Source organism: Rhamphochromis sp. 'chilingali', assembly GCF_963969265.1.
Source record: "Rhamphochromis sp. 'chilingali' genome assembly, chromosome: 17".
NCBI classification, from domain to species: Eukaryota; Metazoa; Chordata; class Actinopteri; order Cichliformes; family Cichlidae; genus Rhamphochromis; species Rhamphochromis sp. 'chilingali'.
In genome coordinates, this window is record NC_137944.1 from 26,215,529 (window position 1) to 26,238,178 (window position 22,650).

Consider the following 22,650-nt stretch of genomic DNA (forward strand, 5'->3'; position numbering starts at 1 on the left):
AACCATAGAATAAATCACATGAGTACTCGACAAAATACAAAAATCACAAAGAACTAAAAAAGCTGGGTGAAGAGACCCAGGATCCTGACACCTTCACAACTACCAACCAAGTGAACAACACTCTCCAGGAGGTAGGTGTATCAATATCAAAGTCTGCCATAAAGAGAAGACTGCATGAAAATAAACAAAGAGAGTTCACTGCAAGGTGCAAGCTACTCATAAGCCTCAAGAAGATAAAGGCTAGATTTAAAAAAAGAGACATGCTCAAATCCAGCTGAATGCAGTCAAATTGATTTGGTAGATGGACAATGACCCAAAACATACAGCCAAAGCAGCCCAGGAGATTATTAAAGCAAAAAATTGGAATATTCCTTGGAATATTCCTGAATGACCAAGTCAGTCACGTGATCTTAACCCAACTGAGCATGCATGCCACTTGTGGAAGACTAAACTTTGAACTGAAAGGCCCACAAACAAACAGCAACTGAAAGCTCCTGCAGTCAAGGTCTAAAAAGGAGGAAAGCCAGCATCTGGTGAAGTCCATGAGTTCAAGACTTCAGCCGGTTATTAGCAGCAAAGTATTAGAAATGAACATTTTATTTTCCTGAAATGTGAATATTTAGTGAAATGAAAGGATTGTGTTAAAGATGTTTTAGTTCTTCACATTTTTATGCAGTCTTTTTGTTGAACCCACTGAATTGAAGCTGAAAGTCTGCACTTTACCTCCATCTGAGTCGTTTCATTTAAAATGCATTGTGGTAATGTACAGAACGAAATTAGAAAAAGAAGTTGTCTCTGTCCAAATATTTATGGGCCTAACTGTAAGCCTGACAAATCAGCGTGCTGTTTGAACTTTGAAAGGTTAAAGTAAATGTAGTTGTGGAGCTGTTGATGTACTGTTGCTACTTTAAAAAGGATCACATCAGACAAAAACTTCAGTGAAACATTGTACTTTACAACACTGCCTAATTAAACAAGATGAAAGAAAATGAGGTAAAATAACATGTTATTTGAAACTGTTGAGTAAGTTTAGGGTTGGAGTTCTACAAAAGAATAAAAATAGCATCGAGTCAGCAGCCTGAGACACAAGAAAGACATTAGAGAGAAGGTATCACATCCATAGGTTAGGTTTCATTTGGCACAGTGTAAAGTTTTGCATTTGTGGTCCATCACTTGGGTGGAGGCTGACAGGAGAACAAGGTGAATGCAATATAAAAAGGCCAGCTTTGGAAGAGAGCACATATTGTACAAAACAAAGACTTGAGTACGGGAAACAAATCACATTTTAACAAGATATTTTAAGCTGTTAGCTTTCAAGAGGAAATTATATTTCAAGCAATATGAAGTACTTTTTCCTGGCGCTGCCTTTCCTGACTCTGCTGGGATTTCCCTTTTCCAAGGTAAGACTTGAAATTAAAAGTAAAAAAGAATGAATGTAACAAAAAATAAACAAGAAACAAACAGCAATCTTTGTTGATCAAACACACTTAAATAAATAAATAAATAAATATTCAGGGAATTCTAACCAGTGAGCCAAGATGATTTTTGATGGAAAAACTATTCTGATTCATATTTTTCACTGTTAATGCATTGCATTGAAATCACTTCCTTAATGGGCAATTATTACATATAAAGTATACAATATCATTTGTAGTGTCAGTTTTATTAATTTATTATTCAGTGTCATAAATTCTGTTGGTTTGCTCTTTAGCATGCGCCGCTAATGTCTGCAGCAAAAGGACTCAATTCTACCTACAATTTATCCCCGGCTACTAATACTACCACAACTGACAGTGAGACTAACAGCAACAGTGGCTCTGGCAGCGGCACCCAGGCTTCCACCAGCACGACGACCACAGCCGCAGGGGTATCGTCAACCAAGGTGACTACAAAGCACCTCGAGGCAACTGTTGCTGTGATTTGCCACTGTATAAATGAAAACTAATTGAATGCAAAGAGAGGATAGAGTCACATTGCCACCTCTGTGGCTCTGCTGTTTGGACCTTTTGCTTTTTAAACCATAGTGCAGTGGGCAATCTGAAGTCTCAGAGACAGAACTAGACTACAGTGTTATTTATCACACAGCAAATCAGAGTTTATTGTATTTACTTGTAGATGAAATACATTACCAGCTGCAAGAAATAATCAAAAAAGATAAAAGTAAAAAAAAAAAGGAAATCTTTGTTTTTCATATTTCTTTGAATTGAAAGTAATGTGATCAAACACACACTACAATAAATATAAAACAAAAAAATGTATAAATTATTAAATTAATAAAAAAAAATACTTGAGGAAATCTTACCAGTGAACCAAGATTGTTTTTGATGGAATATCTATCCTGCTTCTGTATTTTTCAGTGTTAATGCATTGCTTTAAAATCTCGGCCTGAACGTAAAGTTATTACATGTAAAGCATACAATATCATACTCTGTAAAATCCAGCACAACAGAGTGTCATAAATTTTGTTGCTTTGCTCTTTAGGACATGAGGACAACCACTGCATCAACAGGTCTGAGTACTACCACTACTGACAGTAAGACTAGCAGCAACAGTGGCTCTGGCAGCGGCACCCAGGCTTCCACCAGCACGACGACCACAGCCACAGGGGTATCGTCAACCAAGGTGACTACAAAGCACCTGGAGGCAACTGTTGCTGTGATTTGCCACTGTATAAATGAAAACTAATTGACTATGTGCACGTTAGCATATGCTACTTCCGGTGCGGAAACTCCTGTGGGGAGCTTTGTTTCCGGTGTCCTATTCACGCCCTGTTTACGGTCCAAAACAAGTTAAGCAAATGAATGAATGAAGCGGCGATTTACGTTTCTATAGATGTCTTGGGCATTTACCCAATATATCTGTAAATGATGTTCATCGACTTGTCGATATTTTTTCCCTGCGCCTCAGAGCAAACGAGAAAAGGGATTCAAATGTCATATTTCTCAGTATCAGTAAACAGCGGTCCCTCGTTTATCGCGGGTCTTATGTTATAAAAATAACCAGCGATAGGTGAAATCAAGTAGCCAATTTTATTTTTTGATGGTGCAAAATGTTTGGTGGACATCGTTGACATACAGTACTGCACTTCAGAGTCACACTGCTAGCAATCGATGCAGCGATTCTGTACTGTACAGGAGAGACGTCACGGAGGGAAAAAAAGCATGCAAACTTGCACTAAAAAATCTGCGAAACAGCAAGGTGAAATGTGAAACGTGTTATAGTGAGGGACCACTGTAATTTTGAAGGTAAGTCACAACATACCCTTCGTAAATACTAATGTATAGAAACCCTTACCAGCAATCATTCATTTTTTTGTGTGGCTTTTTTTTCACGGTTTGTTAACATGCTGTGTAGGTATGTACTTGACTAGCTGATATCGACATAACGGGGAAACATCTGGTTTGACTATAGTTCATCTGTAGTTTGAATGCATTTGCCTGTTTAAATCATAAGACCAGTCACTATACAGAGATGTGCTTCTGAATGTGGACGATGTGTCTTCTGCTGCAGTAATGCAGTTCTGCTTGTGTTGAGTGATAAACAACTGATCGATCTAAACTCTTTAAACGTCAAAATTGATCATTAGATTTTTTTACGACACAAAGGTGGTGAGTGTTCCCACCTTCTGCTCTTTGTAACTTAACGCGATCTTTCCGTTTTCAAGTTTTGGACATGATTTTGGAGTATATCTTCGCAGTAGCGATTGACCGCAAAGTAAAGCTACCGGAAATGTACCACCCCACATCCGGTCTCAAACCAGGAAGTTAGCATTTTCTCGTGCACATAGTCAATTGAATGCAAAGACAGATTAGAGTCACATTGCCACCTCTGTGGCTCTGCTGTTTGGATCTTTTGCTTTTTAAACCATAGTGCAGTGGGCAATCTGGAGTCTCAGAGACAGAACTAGACTACAATGTTATTTATCACACAGCAAATCAGAGTTTATTGTATTTACTTGTAGATGAAATACATTACCAGCTGCAAGAAATAATCAAAAAAGATAAAAGTAAAAAAAAAAAAAAGGAAATCTTTGTTTTTCATATTTCTTTGAATTGAAAGTAATGTGATCAAACACACACTACAATAAATATAAAACAAAAAAATGTATAAATTATTAAATTAATAAAAAAAAATACTTGAGGAAATCTTACCAGTGAACCAAGATTGTTTTTGATGGAATATCTATCCTGCTTCTGTATTTTTCAGTGTTAATGCATTGCTTTAAAATCTCGGCCTGAACGTAAAGTTATTACATGTAAAGCATACAATATCATACTCTGTAAAATCCAGCACAACAGAGTGTCATAAATTTTGTTGCTTTGCTCTTTAGGACATGAGGACAACCACTGCATCAACAGGTCTGAGTACTACCACTACTGACAGTAAGACTAGCAGCAACAGTGGCTCTGGCAGCGGCACCCAGGCTTCCACCAGCACGACGACCACAGCCACAGGGGTATCGTCAACCAAGGTGACTACAAAGCACCTCGAGGCAACTGTTGCTGTGATTTGCCACTGTATAAATGAAAACTAATTGACTATGTGCACGTTAGCATATGCTACTTCCGGTGCGGAAACTCCAGTGGGGAGCTTTGTTTCCGGTGTCCTATTCACGCCCTGTTTACGGTCCAAAACAAGTTAAGCAAATGAATGAATGAAGCGGCGATTTATGTTTCTATAGATGTCTTGGGCATTTACCCAATATATCTGTAAATGATGTTCATCGACTTGTCGATATTTTTTCCCTGCGCCTCAGAGCAAACGAGAAAAGGGATTCAAATGTCATATTTCTCAGTATCAGTAAACAGCGGTCCCTCGTTTATCGCGGGTCTTATGTAATAAAAATAACCAGCGATAGGTGAAATCAAGTAGCCAATTTTATTTTTTGACGGTGCAAAATGTTTGGTGGACATCGTGGACATACAGTACTGCACTTCAGAGTCACACTGCTAGCAATCGATGCAGCGATTCTGTACTGTACAGGAGAGACGTCACGGAGGGAAAAAAAAAGCATGCAAACTTGCACTAAAAAATCTGCGAAACAGCAAGGTGAAATGTGAAACGTGTTATAGTGAGGGACCACTGTAATTTTGAAGGTAAGTCACAACATACCCTTCGTAAATACTAATGTATAGAAACCCTTACCAGCAATCATTCATTTTTTTGTGTGGCTTTTTTTTCACGGTTTGTTAACATGCTGTGTAGGTATGTACTTGACTAGCTGATATCGACATAACGGGGAAACATCTGATTTGACTATAGTTCATCTGTAGTTTGAATGCATTTGCCTGTTTAAATCATAAGACCAGTCACTATACAGAGATGTGCTTCTGAATGTGGACGATGTGTCTTCTGCATGCAGTAATGCAGTTCTGCTTGTGTTGAGTGATAAACAACTGATCGATCTAAACTCTTTAAACGTCAAAATTGATCATTAGATTTTTTTTATGACACAACAGTGGTGAGTGTTCCCACCTTCTGCTCTTTGTAACTTAACGCGATCTTTCCGTTTTCGAGTTTTGGACATGATTTTGGAGTATATCTTCGCAGTAGCGATTGACCGCAAAGTAAAGCTACCGGAAATGTACCACCCCACATCCGGTCTCAAACCAGGAAGTTAGCATTTTCTCGTGCACATAGTCAATTGAATGCAAAGAGAGGATAGAGTCGCATTGCCACCTCTGTGGCTCTGCTGTTTGGATCTTTTGCTTTTTAAGCCACAGTGCAGTGGGTAATCTGGAGTCTCAGAGGCAGAATTAGACTACAATGTTATTTATCACACAGCAAATCAGAGTTTATTGTATTTACTTGTAGATGAAATACATTACCAGCTGTAAGAAATGATCAAAAAAGATAAAAGTACAGAATAAATGAATAAATAAAATGGAAATCTTTGTTTTTTCATATTTCTTTGAATTCAAAGAAAAATGAAAAACGTATACACTAAAATAAATAAATGTATAAAGTACGTGAGGAAATCTTACCAGTGAACCAAGATTATTTTTGATGGAAAAACTATCCTGCTTTTACATTTTTTCAGTGTTAATGCATTGCTTTAAAATCTCGGCCTGAACATAAAGTTATTACATGTAAAGTATACAATATCATACAGCACAATGCAGTGTCATAAATTCTGTTGGTTTGCTCTTTAGGTCATGGGGACAACCACTGCATCAACAGGACTGAGTACTAAAACTACTCGCAATCAGACCAGCAACAGCGGCTCTGGCAGCGGCACCCAGAGTGGAGAGAGCCACATCGTCACCTTTGTGGTTCTGCTGTTGGGATCTTTTGCTTTTCCAGCCATGGTGTAGTGAGCAATCTGGAGCCTCAGAGCCAAAACTAGACTACAATGCTATTTATAAAACAGGAAATCTGAGTTGATTGTATTTAGTTGTAGATGATGGTAGTGAAAGAGCTAACCTATAGCATCTCAAAAGATATGTGTGTAAGTCATAAGGTGATTTATAGAGCACTTTCCACAGTGGAAAGAGTGCAATGCCTAATGATATGTAAAGGAGAATTGTCTGTATTTTTAAAAGCACCTCAAAGCATATTTTGGCACATTTCAGTTGTTTTATTTCAAAGGTGACATGCCCTTACACATCTTTACACTATTATACCCATTACCTGTTTATTTTCTTGTGTGATACTTGATGTATAAGTTAAGTCAAATTTTACCTGTAGACATGTTATAATATAGTGATGTCTGTTGAAGATTTCCGTCTGTATTAGTATAATTATTTGCACAATTTACAATAATTATTTGATCTTTATGCATTAATGTGTGAAATAGATTCAACATAAAACACTATCTAACATAAATGGTAATAAAACAGAGCATCGTTTTAATGGATGCGTGATTATGTGTTTTAATAACAATAATTCAATTAATTTCTGCTCTTTTTTTATACTGCAAATTTTTAAAACCATCCATCCATCCATCCATCCATCCATCCATCAGTTCTCTTCCACGTATCCTTTTCAGAGTTGCAGGGGGGCTGGAGCCAATCCCAGCTACAATAAGGCTAGAAGCAGGGTACACCTTGGATAGGTCATCACTTTTTCGCAGGGCTAATATAGAGAGACAGACAACCATTCACAGCTATATGCAACTTATAATCATCAGTTAACCTAACCCCACTAACAGCATGTCTTTGGACTGTGGGAGGAAGCCAGAATACGTGGAGACAACCCACACAAACACGGGGAGATCATACAAACTCAACACAAGACCCTGGTCACAAGGTGAAGTCAAACTCAGGAGGCAACAGTGCTAATCACCACTGCAAAAAAAGAAAAAAAATCAGTCCAGATATCTATTATGATTGTTGAGTATGCTTCACTGGAATCAGGTTTTTGTTGGCACGGTTGATCTTTTTCTTTTTTTGTTTCTTCGCCTGTCCTGTTTGGTTCTTTTGCCATCAGAATTATTGTCTAAAGGCAAAGAAAGATGCCCAACGGATTTACTTTACCAAATGGACCATCCCGGCCTTGCCGTATTGGTCTATTTGATTCATCTTTGCTTTCATTGTTTATTTTATTTTATTTTTGCTTGCTACACACGGGACAGACATGACTGGGGGAAAGAAAAGGGAGAAAGAAAGAGGGAAAGAAAAACAGCAGGGAAGAGGAATGGTGATAAAGGGGGAAAAAAACAAAAAAAACAAAAAACAAACAAAACAAACAGACAAAAAATACATATATAAATCACCTGGATCACCTGTTGAGAAAGAAAAAAGAGAAAACAAGCAAAAAAACAACAACAGAGCAATATAATAAACAACATCATCGCGATGATCTATGTGAATATAACAGTAAATACTAAATATTGAATATTATTGTGCTACCTAACCCTAACCCCTGCACATTTCTCAGCACTCACCCAACGTGGAGACAGACATAAATAGACACTGTACACACAATCACACTCCCCAAGCGTACTCTAGGTCTAGGTACCCTTGCCCCTGGAGGGGGAACCTGCACCCAGACCCAGATAGTGTTACCCTCTTCCCTGGGGTGGAGAGAAGAAGACCGCCCCGACTCCGCAGCAGCAGGGAGGCCCACATTCCAGACCCCAATCGGACGGCCAACTCCTCCTCCCAGCCCCCACGCCCCAACAGGCAACAGAGAACGGGGGTGTGTGAAGACTCCAAACCTCCCTCCGCCTGCTCATATGTAGTGTTGATGCATGTGTGTTCTAAGGTGCATTTAAAACCCAGGAGAGCATGGAGCTACCTGCCAGAGAGCAGCAGGTAAGTGCATCGCCCCTCCTGATAGCCCTCAATGTATATGTGTATTTAAAATTGAGAGGTGGGCAACGGCGCCAGGGGTGAGGTTGTACACTCTAATGGTCTTCTGGATGCTGTGTAGCGTGCCCACCCCCAAGGTCCTATATGTATGTGCTATGAGAGTGTGAGTAATGTGAATGTCTAAATTGTGGGATGAAATTGAGGCACAGGCAGCCAGAAGGGGACAAAGGGGGGGATGCCTCCCCTGAACCCTGGTGGCACACCTGCACCCCAGGGCCTTGCCTGTTCAGTAGTGCCGCCTGGCCCCACAGAGCCCGGGACAGCCCACCCGACCCCACCACAGAGAAAACTGCACCCACCCCGTCATCCACTCATCTTCCAGACTACACAAGACAATAGACACCCAGGCTGAGTTCTCCGCCTCCCCTATATCTCCCCCACCTGCAGAGTGATTTCCTGGAGAGAGGATTCTGTTCAATTCAATTTTATTCATATAGCGCCAAATCACAACAAAAGTCGCCTCAAGGTGGTTCATAGATACAGAGAAAAACCCAACAATCATATGACCCCCTATGAGCAAGCACTTTGGCGACAGTGGGAAGGAAAAACTCCCTTTTAACAGGAAGAAACCTCTGGCAGAACCAGGCTCAGGGAGGGGCGGCCATCTGCTGCGACTGGTTGGGGTGAGAGAAGGAAGACAGGATAAAAGACATGCTGTGGAAGAGAGACAGAGGTTAATAACAGATATGATTCAATGCAGAGAGGTCTATTAACACATAGTGAGTGAGAAAGGTGACTGGAAAGGCAAAACTCAATGCATCATGGGAATCCCCGGCAGCCTACGTCTATTGCAGCATAACTAAGGGAGGATTCAGGGTCACCTGGTCCAGCCCTAACTATATGCTTTAGCAAAAAGGAAAGTTTTAAGCCTAATCATGAAAGTAGAGATAGCGTCTGTCTCCCGAATCCAAACTGGAAGCTGGTTCCACAGAAGAGGGGCCTGAAAACTGAAGGCTCTCCCTCCCATTCTACGTTTAAATACTCTAGGAACAACAAGTAGGCCTGCAGAGCGAGAGCGAAGTGCTCTAATGGGGTGATATGGTACTACAAGGTCATTAAGATAAGATGGGGCCTGATTATTTAAGACCTTGTATGTGAGGAGCAGGATTTTGAATTCAATTCTGGATTTAACAGGAAGCCGATGAAGGGAAGCCAAAACAGGAGAAATATGCTCTCTCTTTCTAGTCCCTGTCAGGACTCTTTCTGCAGCATTTTGGATTAGCTGAAGGCTTTTCAGCAAGTTTTTTTGGACATCCTGATAATAATGAATTACAGTAGTCCAGCCTGGAAGTAATAAGTGCATGAACTAGTTTTTCAGCGTCACTTGGTCTTTCGTTAATTAATAGGCTGGTGTGAAAAATTGCTGCCACACCGCCCCCTCGGCCTGTGCTTCGAGATTTCTGGTAGTTAGAATGACTCGGGGGAGACCTCCTGCAAGATGTAACAGCCTCCCCCACCAGTTGAAGAGCCCCCCAGGTGGCCAACCAGGACCCTAGCCCCGAGACGGAGCACCCCCAGTAATGTTTTCTTGGCTATGCAAAGGGCAGTGAAAACCATATGGGCTATATTCCTTTCTGTAGTGACATAATCCAAGCTGCCCAACAAACACACTAAGGGGGAAGTTGGAATGTTAGATTTCAGACACTTCGATAAGTCTTCACATATCTCACGCCAAAACTTCTGAACTGGTGGAGAGAACCAAAGAGCGTGGATATAATTGTCCGGTTAATTGGCTTGACAGTGTGAGCAGTTGTTGGAAGACGTAAGACGTAAAGCCCATCTTGAACATCCGATGACCTGTATAGTGCACTCTGTGTAGTATTTTGTATTGAATGAATTGAAAACTGGGATTTCTAATTAAATGAAAAGTTTTTATGCGTATCTGAGACCAGAAGTTTTGGTCTAAGTTAACTGATAAATCCGCTTCCCATTTTGCAGTAGGAAGTGATATTGATTCATCTGTTTTAGAAAGCATTCTGTATATTTTGGAAAGTAATTTTGGGGTTTTAAGAGTAAGAAATTGAACCACACTTGATGGTGTTTGTAGTTCAACTTGACCCGGTTTAAATTTCTTTTTTACTATGGATTTAATTTGTTGATATTCTAAAAATCTTTTCTTGTTGATCCCATATTGTGTAACTAGTCTGTCAAATGGAATAAATTCTGTTCTTTCTAATATATGTTCCAAGTATTTGATTCCTTTACAACTCCAATCTGGAAAGTTTATCATATTATTGTTTTGTAATATGTCAGGGTTGTTCCAGATAGGTGTACGTTTGCATGGGATTAATGAAGACGCCGTCAATTTTTGGCACGGTTGACCTAAAAAAAGTAGTCAGACAGGATGCTGTATGTATGATGCAAAAAAAAGACTTGAAGAAAAGTTGCAGAGGTTCACGTTGCTTACATTCAATACAAGCTCTACTTGCACAACAGTGTGGTCACGATTGGACATTTACGTGGAAGCAAACTAAAATACTTATATAGAACCAAAACACAACCAACCACAACAAAGGTGCTTTTTTACTGTAAGATAAAGCCCCCCCAAAAAATACAGAGAAAGGTTCAAGCTTCTTAAATGTTTTAGGAGTAGTCTCAGCAACAGCTAAGTGATTACATATTTTGAAGGTGCATTATCCTTTAACTCTGTTTTTCTGAAAAATAAATTATATCTTGACGAGTCGACAGCTGTATTGGGAAGGATGTTGCGAATAAATCACAAAAGTGGCGTTAATGCTTTTGTGGAATGACAATGCAATGTGATATCAGGTCCACGAAAGCAGGAAAAAAACATGCAAACAAAAGAAATCAAATAAAAAGCGAAAAACACTTCAGTAGATATCTGATAAACAAAAGAAGTTACTAAAGAGTAAAATAATAGAATAACACTCAAATAGATTGATATTGGGATTTCTTTTCACATTTTTTAACTATCCATTCATCCATTCTCTTCCGTTTATCCTTTTCAGGGTTGCGGGAGCACTGGAGCCTACCCCAGCTGTTTTAAGGCAAGAGGCAGGGTACACCCCGAACAGGTCGCCAGTCTGTCACAGGGATAACAAACAGACACAGAAAACCATTCGCACTCACATTCACACCTACGGGCAGTTTAGGGTTTCCAGTTAGGGTTTTCCCCACTAACTGCATGTCTTTGTTCCATGCAAACACCGGGAGAACATGCAAACTCCACACGAAAAGACCCCGGCCTGATGGTGGAATTAAAATCAGGACCTTGGTGCTGTGAGGCAACAGTGCTAACCACCGTGCTGCCACATTTTTAACTAATCTTATGAAATAGCATGAACTGTGATGCACATACAGTTGTGATATGTTTGAAGTTAAATTTAAATCTGCAACTTAGTAGTCTCTATTGCCCTCTTCTGCCCAAGTAACTTCATTACAAAGATGGTTATTTGTTAGGCTGTTAAGGCTGTAAAAAAGCCAGTGAGTGAAACAGGTGTTAATCTTGACTTTAAAATAATAATCATTTGTAGATAGAGTCTTACAAGCGTAAATGTCAAATTTCTGGCACAACTTCACCTACTTCCAAGGTGCATGGAGAGGATGATAAACTCACAACGCAGGGACTCCAGCAAAACTTAAAATGAAAGGGGAACAACTTTATTGACTAACCAACGCGTTTGGCTTGTGGCCTTCATCAGGGTCCATCAAGGCCACAAGCCAAACGCGTTGGTTAGTCAATGAAAACTCTATCAGTGCCATCAGTAATAGCAGCTGAAAACTAAGAAGCAGCTTTTCGTTGTTTTCAAAACCCCTTTTCAGGGTCAAAGGTTTGTTATTGTCTCAAGTGAGAAACCGCATATGCCTTACTATTCTTAAATGACTGAAAGTTATCTTTATCCTACACTAACGTTGCTTAAGGGCAAGTATTTTTGTGTTTTTGTTACTCATTGGGGTTCTAGGTCATCTAACAGGAGGAAGTAAGATTCAGTGACTGACGATAAACAGAGCAACACTGGACAATGCTTAACAAGGAGCAACAATAGTACAGGGAAGGTAGTAAAATACAGGTTACAAATTAAAGCACAAGTAAAACACATTGACTGAAGCGGCTCAGTCAATGTGTTTTATGATAGTTGTGTTAAAAAGTTTGTGTTATTGTGAAATTTAAGCATTCAAGGTAAAGGTTAGCTGAAAGGGGTAACAAGAACTCATACTTTCCATACACTGAAAAATTTCTGACACTTGTCTGTTTGATCATTTTGATGCTGAAGGATTTCTTTTTTCCTTCTAATGTTTTCAGCACAGCGAATAAAGTATCCGTTCTGGGCACTTGTGATTGCTTATGCTTATAACTAATCCAAATTCTATTAAAATTGCACTAGAGAAAATACCTTGAACAAACACAAGCATGCATGCATGCACTCTCAAACATTCAGTAACACTCTGACAACTTCCTGGATGCTGGTCATCCAGGTCACACACTACGTCACACCTACCCCACCTGAAACGTGATATTATTGTATAAAAGCTCAGTGTCCCTGAACTCAGGAACAGGTTACAAGGAGAAGTTTCAACGAAACTTAGCACAAAAGTACATTATACTCTGATTTTTGTGCAATAGAACAATTTCTGTAACATCTCTGGTGCATCTCTGCCTCCTTGGTTCTTTCCATTATGGATTTATTGTGTCTGGGGTTTTTTACACTGGTTTTGCTGGCACAGGTAATTACCTATTTTTAAAGTTTTTAAAAAAATGTTTTATTGAGTTTTATAATGATAAAAAGTCAATAAAAGTCAAAGTCAATAATTTAGGTGAAACATTGCAGAAAATGTGTGAATACAAAATGTTTCACAAACATGAGTGTATCGAGCTGACATGTCTAAAAGGATTAAAGTATTTAGAGGAGTTTTTATGTAAAAGTTCTTGCCAAACATTGTTAGGAGGATATCTAAAGGTGAAGAAGTTTTTAAAATAGAATTACATTTGTTTAATCATTATAGATTAATATTGGTCATCTTTTCCTGCCACTAGTAAATACTCAAGAAATTTCTGTTTGTGGTAACTGTAGCAGACACTTTGGAGGAATGATTAACTTCATTCGGAGAAAGAAACCGTTAATTTCTGATCTAATGTATTAATTCCTTACTGGAAAGAAATAATAGGTCAAGGAGAGTTTAGGTCATCCAAATACCATAGAATACGATTAACAGACTAAATAATGGGTTATGATGACAGCATAGGCACAGAAATTTTGCTGTTGTGCTTTTAGTCATTACATTTGTTGAAATGATATTCTATTTTATTCCTTCTGAGACTCCAAGAATCACTACTGCTGATCCAGGCAATACAACTGAGACTGCCACCCTGGACAACACAACTACAGCTGCCACCCTGGACAACATAACTACAGCTGCTACCCTGGACAGCACAACTACAGCTGCCACCCTGGACAACATAACTAAAGCTGCTACCCTGGACAACATAACTAAAGCTGCTACCCTGGACAACACAACTACAGCTGCCACCCTGGACAACATAACTACAGCTGCTACCCTGGACAACACAACTACAGCTGCCACCCTGGACAACATAACTACAGCTGCCACCCTGGACAATACAACTACAGCTGCTACCCTGGACAACATAACTACAGCTGCCACCCTGGACAACACAACTACAGCTGCCACCCTGGACAACATAACTACAGCTGCCACCCTGGACAACATAACTACAGCTGCCACCCTGGACAACACAACTACAGCTGCTACCCTGGACAACATAACTACAGCTGCTACCCTGGACAACATAACTAAAGCTGCCACCCTGGACAACATAACTACAGCTGCCACCCTGGACAACATAACTACAGCTGCCACCCTGGACAACATAACTACAGCTGCCACCCTGGACAACACAACTACAGCTACCACGCAGGCTGCCACCACCACTACTGCTACAACTACCAAACAGGCTGCCACCACCACCACTACAGCTACCACACAGGCTGCCACCACCACCACTACAGCTACCACACTTCCTATACAGGCTGCCACTGCCAATACCACTGGCACTCCAAACACCAACAGTACAGCTACTATCCCAGCCAACGCCACTACAGCTGCCACACAGGACAACATTACAACTCTAACCCAAAGCATCACAACAACAGTGACTACCACCACTGCAAATGGAGGATCGGAGGTGAAAGCTTCTGTGCTTTGTCTTGTTTTTCCACTCTTGCTCTACATGCCTTGTGTTTAATTGTCTGTGAAGCTTGCATACATTAATTGTAGATGCACTCTAATCACGGAAACAAAGGACAACATCTAAGGTAAATCCTGACCCCTTTTTGTTTTGTACACAAAATATATGTAGACTTATCCTAATCTTATGTGCTCTGCATTGTATTTCTTAAATATACAGGGGAACAGAACCATGCAGTAGAATAGAGCTAAACTGACGGTGCAACAAAAAACAAAACAAAGTGATTGTGATTTAAGAAAGAAAAAATATAATAGGTAACACAATTCAGAGCAAATGAAAGTGATAAAAGGCTTTATTACACACACCATATTTTGATCATGTTATATATATATATATATATGTAATTAAAATGAACAAAAACCTGTTCTCCTTACATTTGATTGCACCTATAAGTACAAGTCAATAAGTAATATTTAAAATGGGTATACCTAAAGTAAGTGATTCAATGCAATATGAAGATTAGCATAAAACAGAGCTTATTTTTGTACTAGCAACGGGAAGGAAGTTACTAAATCAGTGAGTAGCAGATGCAGCTAAAACTTGTAGGCTTTATTTAATCTTCAGATCGACATATAGCAAGCAGTGCCTTTAGATAGTCTCCTTTAAAGTGGTTCTGTTGGAAAAACAGGAAATAGCAAGAAAATACAAATATTTATGCAAATATTTGAAATAGAAATATCGATATATTTACTATATAATAAATATTTATATTTAGAACAATTTTATCTGTGTGACAAACCTGCAGTGTAGTGTAGAGGGAAGTGCCTGTTAATTTAATGAAAGCAGCTCGGATACAGAGTAGATCTTCCTCACTGTGAGACACCATAATCCGCTGCACTATTTCTTTCTGTAAGAGTGAAATGAATATTGGTAACCAGTGCGTCAACAGTCTCTCCAGATGTATAGTCTGTCATTTTGACCCATCTGTACAGAGGAAGTTTGTTTTTTCATGTGCACTCATCAAAATTAAACCACTACACTACAAATAAACATGGTCTCTGCCTCTTCTAATAAACTTTATAAAATTACAGTGATTATGAGTTTCTTAAGCAACAGAAAATAATAGAAATAGCCCCAAAATTATTAAAAAATATATACATATAAAAAAACAGTAAAGAAATAAATAAAATCCTACATATTAAAATGGCTGCGGTCGATTTTAGGGATCCCATGTTGGTTTGGGTATTTCCTAGTGGTGAGAGAAGTTACAGTGTTTTCACTCTCTGACATTATCTTTGAATTTGTTTAATATCTGTGAACGACGGCCACAGTTTGCAGAGTCACAAAAGTGCATTTGTGGACAAGGACTTCCTATATACCAAGCCAGTGCCAGTGCGGCATAGTAAAGTACTAAAAGTACCAGTAGGGTGAAATAATTTATGCAAATATGACTGTGGGCAGACTGCGTTTGCAAATATTTGGTTATATTAAGTTCAAATATATTCAATAGTGATCACAGGATATGGCATTCATAATAGAAACTTTCCTTTCCTTATACTGACCATCATATCAACTGATTTTTCTATTATGAGCAGTGTTGGAAGGTTACTTTTAAAATGTATTCCACTACAGATTACAGATTACATGCCCCAAAATGTACAGGGAGTGCAGAATTATTAGGCAAATGAGTATTTTGTCCACATCATCCTCTTCATGCATGTTGTCTTACTCCAAGCTGTATAGGCTCGAAAGCCTACTACCAATTAAGCATATTAGGTGATGTGCATCTCTGTAATGAGAAGGGGTGTGGTCTAATGACATCAACACCCTATATCAGGTGTGCATAATTATTAGGCAACGTCCTTTCCTTTGGCAAAATGGGTCAAAAGAAGGACTTGACAGGCTCAGAAAAGTCAAAAATAGTGAGATATCTTGCAGAGGGATGCAGCAGTCTCAAAATTGCAAAGCTTCTGAAGCGTGATCATCGAACAATCAAGCGTTTCATTCAAAATAGTCAACAGGGTCGCAAGAAGCGTGTGGAAAAACCAAGGCGCAAAATAACTGCCCATGAACTGAGAAAAGTCAAGCGTGCAGCTGCCAAGATGCCACTTGCCACCAGTTTGGCCATATTTCAGAGCTGCAACATCACTGGAGTGCCCAAAAGCACAAGGTGTGCAATACTCAGAGACATGGCCAAGGTAAGAAAGGCTGAAAGATGACCACCACTGAACAAGACACACAAGCTGAAACGTCAAGACTGGGCCAAGAAATATCTCAAGACTGGTTTTTCTAAGGTTTTATGGACTGATGAAATGAGAGTGAGTCTTGATGGGCCAGATGGATGGGCCCGTGGCTGGATTGGTAAAGGACAGAGAGCTCCAGTCCGACTCAGACGCCAGCAAGGTGGAGGTGGAGTACTGGTTTGGGCTGGTATCATCAAAGATGAGCTTGTGGGGCCTTTTCGGGTTGAGGATGGAGTCAAGCTCAACTCCCAGTCCTACTGCCAGTTTCTGGAAGACACCTTCTTCAAGCAGTGGTACAGGAAGAAGTCTGCATCCTTCAAGAAAAACATGATTTTCATGCAGGACAATGCTCCATCACACGCGTCCAAGTACTCCACAGCGTGGCTGGCAAGAAAGGGTATAAAAGAAGAAAAACTAATGACATGGCCTCCTTGTTCACCTGATCTGAACCCCATTGAGAACCTGTGGTCCATCATCAAATGTGAGATTTACAAGGAGGGAAAACAGTACACCTCTCTGAACAGTGTCTGGGAGGCTGTGGTTGCTGCTGCACGCAATGTTGATGGTGAACAGATCAAAACACTGACAGAATCCATGGATGGCAGGCTTTTGAGTGTCCTTGCAAAGAAAGGTGGCTATATTGGTCACTGATTTGTTTTTGTTTTGTTTTTGAATGTCAGAAATGTATATTTGTGAATGTGGAGATGTTATATTGGTGTCACTGGTAAAAATAAATAATTGAAATGGGTATATATTTGTTTTTTGTTAAGTTGCCTAATAATTATGCACAGTAATAGTCACCTGCACACACAGATATCCCCCTAAAATAGCTAAAACTAAAAGCAAACTAAAAACTACTTCCAAAAACATTCAGCTTTGATATTAATGTTTTTTGGGTTCATTGAGAACATGGTTGTTGTTCAATAATAAAATTATTCCTCAAAAATACAACTTGCCTAATAATTCTGCACTCCCTGTATTTTGTAACGTATTCCGTTACTCAATAAGTGTAATGTATTCAGAATACTTTGGATTACTTAATATATTATCATGCTTTTTACAACTACATGAATGTACTATTGCTGTGTGATGTATTACTATTACTGAAGGCCACTCGCCATACCAAAACCAACTAGATTTTTAAATTTTAAAATGAGTAACAGTTAGGTATGGCTGCACTATTTGCAGCAATCTCGTATAGAAAACTATTCCACTCGTATATAAAACAGGTCCGCGGCTCGAACCATAGTAAAGGGACCTCTGGCTAATACGTCGGGTTCAGTGTCGGGCTTGTAGCCGAAAACTAGCTTTACTTTGTTGTCTGGGTCAACTTTGCTAGCGAGAGAGAGAGAGAGGCGTTCAAAGGCTGCTTCAACAGAACTTCGGAGAAAAACACGAACATAGTGTACAGTCAAGTCTTAATGGCTTACTTACAACTGGACTACATTGCCCATGAGGCTACATTCTTTAGGGCTATGCCTGTAACACTCTGCCTATTGCCTTCATATTAAATACGTTTTTGAATAATAATTAAAAAAAATATTTCTTCACGTCATTTTGTGGGCCGCAAGTAGAGGTGACATGGGCCGCGAGACTGAGACACGGGCATTAGAGCCTCTTGATGCGTGTTTTGTTTGGGTTTCCACCGGCGTGGAATTACCAAAAATAGTGAGGGAATAGCCTAACATATGAAATAGGAAAAGACCTCTGTGTAATCACTTTATTTCAACAAAGACAGTATTCTCAATACCACCCTTTTAAACGGTAACTGTAATGGAATACAGTTAGTCATATTTTGTATTTTAAATATGTAACGGCGGTACATGTATTTCGTTACTCCCCACTGATTATGAGCACATCTATAAAGAAAAATCGTCACACCTCGCAACAGGTGAGGACCTCGTCAGTAGCTATTTGGACCCAGACAATACCTAGGAACTACATACCTTCCCCTTTCTCTTTTATTTCTACTGCTAATAGGAACTCTGAAGAGATTTAACAACCAGACACAAGTTGGTAAGTTGGTAATAACCTCTCGTAGTTCTTCAGTTTCTTTTATTTCTGTGTTTTTTTCAATTTTTTTTTATTGTGAGGTTAAGAAGAAGTATGGCTGAAGTTAGTTGAAAAGAATTGCTAGCAAATATTTTCATATTTAGATAAAGTCTAAATATGAAAGATTCAATAAAGTCTGGATTTTTTAAAGTTGTGTTTTATTTCAATTTCAATCATATCTATAATCAAATCTTGTATTGGACACCTAAATAAATATTAAACTGCTAAAGTAAATATGCAAATTAAATAAATAAATATATATATATATATATATATATATATATATATATATATATATATATATATATATATATATATATATATATATATATATATATATATATATATATATATATATATATATACATACATCACCACATCCATAGCTGGACTCAATCATTTGATAAACCTATCAGACAGTATGTCATTTGTTCTGTGTGATATAACCCCCACATGTCCTTATGGCCAACTGTTACATATTATGTAGTTCTTCCATCAGTGCCTTCTGGTATTTGAATTTTGGCCGAATCCCTCTTTGAGTAGTTTTGAAATCTTCTCCCAAAATATCTGTATTTTGTCCTATGAACTTCTATCATAGATAAATTACCACAAAATCGTCTCACCTTCATGGTCTTAAGTCTCGTGGCAAGGTAGGCATCACGGTTTTGAATGCACTGTACTGTGATAAGACAAATATTAGGATAATGTTGGGTCTCCACCTAATAATGGTATGAAGGGCACAATAAATGTTCAAACAGTATGTCAAACTGTGTTTACCCAAAACTTTCAGACCCAAGCGAAAGTCTCCTGAAAACCTTTTCTCTATGATCTGATCCACCGTCTGCCCAAGCTCCAGCTCCAGTCCCATCAACACTGTTAATCATGCACAAAGTCGGGGGGGATGAAGATATTGGGATTTAAAAACTAAATCAAAACACTTTTTAACACAGAAAGATTAATGAATTTTTAAAAAAAGGGACAGCCACCATTGTCAAGATGTTCTACATCTCTAGAAGTCAATATGTCAATCCATTGTCCTGCCTCAGCTTTCTTCCCTTTTAGGGATGCAGAGAGAGTCTAAATGATCAGACATAATAATGATGAAACACATTAAGGGTTAAAGGAGTAAAAATATACAGTTTTGTTTCAACTATTTCAGAATCAAGTAGTCAGTAGATGTATATGGTTTAACGTATTAAAAGAGCACTTTTTACTCCAGTGCCTTTTAGTTAAGTTTGTACATAAAAGTAAATAATACCTCAATGTCTGTCTGAACCACACCAGCGACACATCCTTTCTGTTATGAGAGGGGGTGAAAGAAAAAACAAGAGGAACTATAATTTCAAAAGCTGGACTTAATTTCAAATGTGTGCTGTACTGTTTGTGTTCCCAGTGAAAGTTATACACAGGCAAAAGTTAAGCGTAGGATTTCATTCATTGTAGATCAAATTCTTTGGTTATAATTCAATCAAAGGCGATGATCAATGACATAAATATTTACATGTAGCAAAGCTTTAAGAAGCTTCTCAAAGTCATTACTGGTTTCCGATTCGATTTCCTTTTCCAGATCCTTCTTATACACTAAAACAGGAAGAGCAAAAAGAAAAAGAAGGATTAGGATTTAAACATCTAATTTTAAATAAACAATCTTTTTGGATTGTTTTAAAAAAAAAAAAGTATCATAAAAGATCTTTGACTTACTTTCTTTGTATGCAGCACTGATGCTTTGCAGCTGCTTTCCAGATCTTGTGCTCAGAATTTCCGCAAGCGTTTCTTCATCTGTGCCCAAACCCTGCACACACATACCATGCACATTTCTTGATATAAAACAGTTATAACATCTATTCCAAAATCCTAAAGATGAAAGCAACCACTCACCGCCATGGCCTCCTGGAGACGGTAAGCTTCATACTCCACGGGGGTCATCAACAGTTCCAGCAAAAGAAGCTCCAGGTCTCCAGATAAAGCTTTCTTCAGAGCAGTTATTATATCCTAATTCACCACATGCATAAATAAAATAACACTGAATTATTTCTTATTTTGACTTGACTCAGAGTTTCACTCCTGGTTTTCTTTTTGTAATTCTTGTTAAGTTATTTTAGTAAAGAAACAGTAAATATCTAGAAAAAACCTCTGACTAATGGAATAAACCCCCAGAGTACACTTGGGATTGGAAGTGGATTCACACAAAACCTGCCTGACTATCACACTATGGTGTACTCTTTCCCTGTAAGACACTACAGTTGGGCATGTGACAGTAGTTCTGAAGTTGCTAAACAAAGGTGTGTTCACACCTTTAATGTCACCGTTTTTTTATTATTTGATCAGCAAACACTTCAAAGTTACAGATGAGCAAGGCTAAACTTTTATAACTACTAAACCTCAAACTGAAACTTCAGTTTCATTGCTTAATATATTTTATTGTAGGAGACAACTTTACACTTCATTGTTTCCACAAAACCATTAAAGTTTTAATTTCGAAACTCTTTGAAAAGGTTGTTACTGTTTCTATTTTCTCACCTTATGTGTTAGCTCCTGAAAGACCTGAGCAATTACTTGCCTCTGGGCGTTGTTCCTATTGGTTAGTATTCTCAGTAGCGTCACTGTGTCTGAGCAAGATACACGATATTCAATAAATTACCAGGAAAAGGGTGGAAAGAAATCGTGGGAATTTATTTTCAACATATGCCAATGAATGCCTTTGTTTTCCAGTGCTGTCACGATCTCCGTCACATCTCTGTCAGGGTAGAAATTGGAGTAGGGTCGTACTGTTCCAAGGGTCCCCCAGTACATATCCTATTTAATAAAAAGGGACAATAATTGTGGCATCCACTCTCTATACAATATATAAAACAACTGAGTGGCAAGAATCAAGTGAAATGTGTAACAACTAACCTCATACTGAGCATACCACGAAGGTATGGAGATGTAGAACAATACAGATCAGCCATGCTTGAATTTAAAGAATGCTAAGTATGTCAGACTTCTAGGAGGAGGTGCACGCATGTGTGTGTGTGTGTGTGTGTGTGTGTGTGTGTGTGTGTGTGTGTGTGTGTGTGTGTGTGTGTGTGTGTGGGTGGAGGGGGATGGTTCAACACAAACTATTAATACAAGTAATTTTCAATAATGAAACAAATTGGTTGAATTGTATTACTCGGCTTTCTTGATATTTAAAATCTAAACGTGACAATGCGCAGCAACCTTCAGAGCACTTGTTTATAGACAGCAATAAAAGGTATGTAGATAACCAGACTGAACATGACTGCAGATAAGGCTATTTGCAAATGTGGAGTCTTAGTGAGCAGAGTAATAAATCTTAGTGAAGAGTGAAGACGGGGCAGAGGTGTACTTCTTGGAATGTTTACTTACATAAGAGTCAGAGTACTCAGAATCCATGGCTTGCTTGTATCTAATGTGAGCAAAAACGGAAATGGCAAAGATTAATGGCAAACATTAACAGCCCACGTCACGGAACAAACAGATAATGTGACTTCATTTTAATAGGTTTAATAGAGATTCTCCAATGAAACTTAAAGTCTACAGCATAGCTTTTGAGAATCTAGGAATTCGTGACAGTAACATATGAAGGAGGAGGCCAAGTCCGAGCTGATTAGCGTTAGCCACTTATTTCTTAAACAAATTATTTAAAAGGAATTGTTATTTTTCTTACCTGTAACAGAATACTAGGCCAGCTGTGACAAGGAGTGGAGGTAGTGTATCTTTTTTTTTTTTTTTTTTTTTTTTGTACAACCTCTCCGCCAACAAGCCCTGTATTTCAGTCCCACCCACAGTACGCCACAGCTGCTTCCCGTACACCCACTTGCGTGTCAGTCAAAGATACTGACCAATCAGTGCCCAGCATGTTCACAGCTCT

General features: G+C 38.8%; 3 protein-coding genes across 4 annotated transcripts; 2 read left to right on the forward strand and 1 right to left on the reverse strand.

The window, feature by feature from the left end:
• Positions 1–1,340: 1,340 nt before the first annotated feature.
• LOC308384431 (uncharacterized protein) lies at positions 1,341–9,860 on the forward strand (the record flags this gene model as incomplete). Its single annotated transcript, XM_080862997.1, has 5 exons — positions 1,341–1,400; positions 1,712–1,882; positions 2,482–2,622; positions 4,331–4,471; positions 6,153–9,860. The coding sequence occupies 5 exons, from the start codon at positions 1,341–1,343 to the stop codon at positions 6,312–6,314; spliced, it is 675 nt and encodes a 224-aa protein (XP_080719123.1). The 3' UTR covers positions 6,315–9,860.
• Positions 9,861–10,318: 458 nt separating this feature from the next.
• On the forward strand, positions 10,319–14,683 carry LOC308384414 (uncharacterized protein). Of its 2 annotated transcripts, XM_080862974.1 has the most exons (3): positions 10,319–12,998; positions 13,591–14,247; positions 14,281–14,683. In XM_080862974.1, the coding sequence occupies exons 1-3, from the start codon at positions 12,951–12,953 to the stop codon at positions 14,536–14,538; spliced, it is 963 nt and encodes a 320-aa protein (XP_080719100.1). In that variant the 5' UTR covers positions 10,319–12,950; the 3' UTR covers positions 14,539–14,683. The 2 variants fall into 2 exon arrangements, with proteins under 2 accessions (XP_080719100.1, XP_080719099.1); XM_080862973.1 differs by having other exon boundaries at positions 13,591–14,683.
• Positions 14,684–14,815: 132 nt separating this feature from the next.
• On the reverse strand, positions 14,816–22,564 carry anxa14 (annexin A14). The gene is made up of 13 exons (XM_080862975.1): positions 22,447–22,564; positions 22,146–22,185; positions 21,476–21,572; positions 21,297–21,385; positions 20,655–20,768; positions 20,478–20,568; positions 20,278–20,357; positions 20,035–20,073; positions 19,763–19,853; positions 19,554–19,649; positions 19,400–19,455; positions 15,281–15,388; positions 14,816–15,154 (listed from the first exon to the last, which is right to left on the reverse strand). Exons 2-13 carry the CDS (start codon positions 22,170–22,172, stop codon positions 15,095–15,097), a joined length of 948 nt encoding a protein of 315 aa, XP_080719101.1. The 5' UTR covers positions 22,173–22,185; positions 22,447–22,564; the 3' UTR covers positions 14,816–15,094.
• Positions 22,565–22,650: the final 86 nt, after the last annotated feature.

What these genes read in the sequence shown, in the direction of transcription:
- LOC308384414 (XM_080862973.1), top strand. Translation starts at nt 12,951, where the DNA reads ATGGATTTATTGTGTCTGGGGTTTTTTACACTGGTTTTGCTGGCACAG. An exon ending in CACTGGTTTTGCTGGCACAG is followed by an intron (nt 12,999 to 13,590) that starts GTAATTACCTAT and finishes ATTCCTTCTGAG; the next exon opens with ACTCCAAGAATCACTACTGC.
- anxa14 (XM_080862975.1), bottom strand. Translation starts at nt 22,172, where the DNA reads ATGGATTCTGAGTACTCTGACTCTTAT. An exon ending in GACAGCACTGGAAAACAAAG is followed by an intron (nt 21,386 to 21,475) that starts GCATTCATTGGC and finishes TATCTTGCTCAG; the next exon opens with ACACAGTGACGCTACTGAGA. An exon ending in TTCTTAAAGCTTTGCTACAT is followed by an intron (nt 20,074 to 20,277) that starts GTAAATATTTAT and finishes CTCTCATAACAG; the next exon opens with AAAGGATGTGTCGCTGGTGT.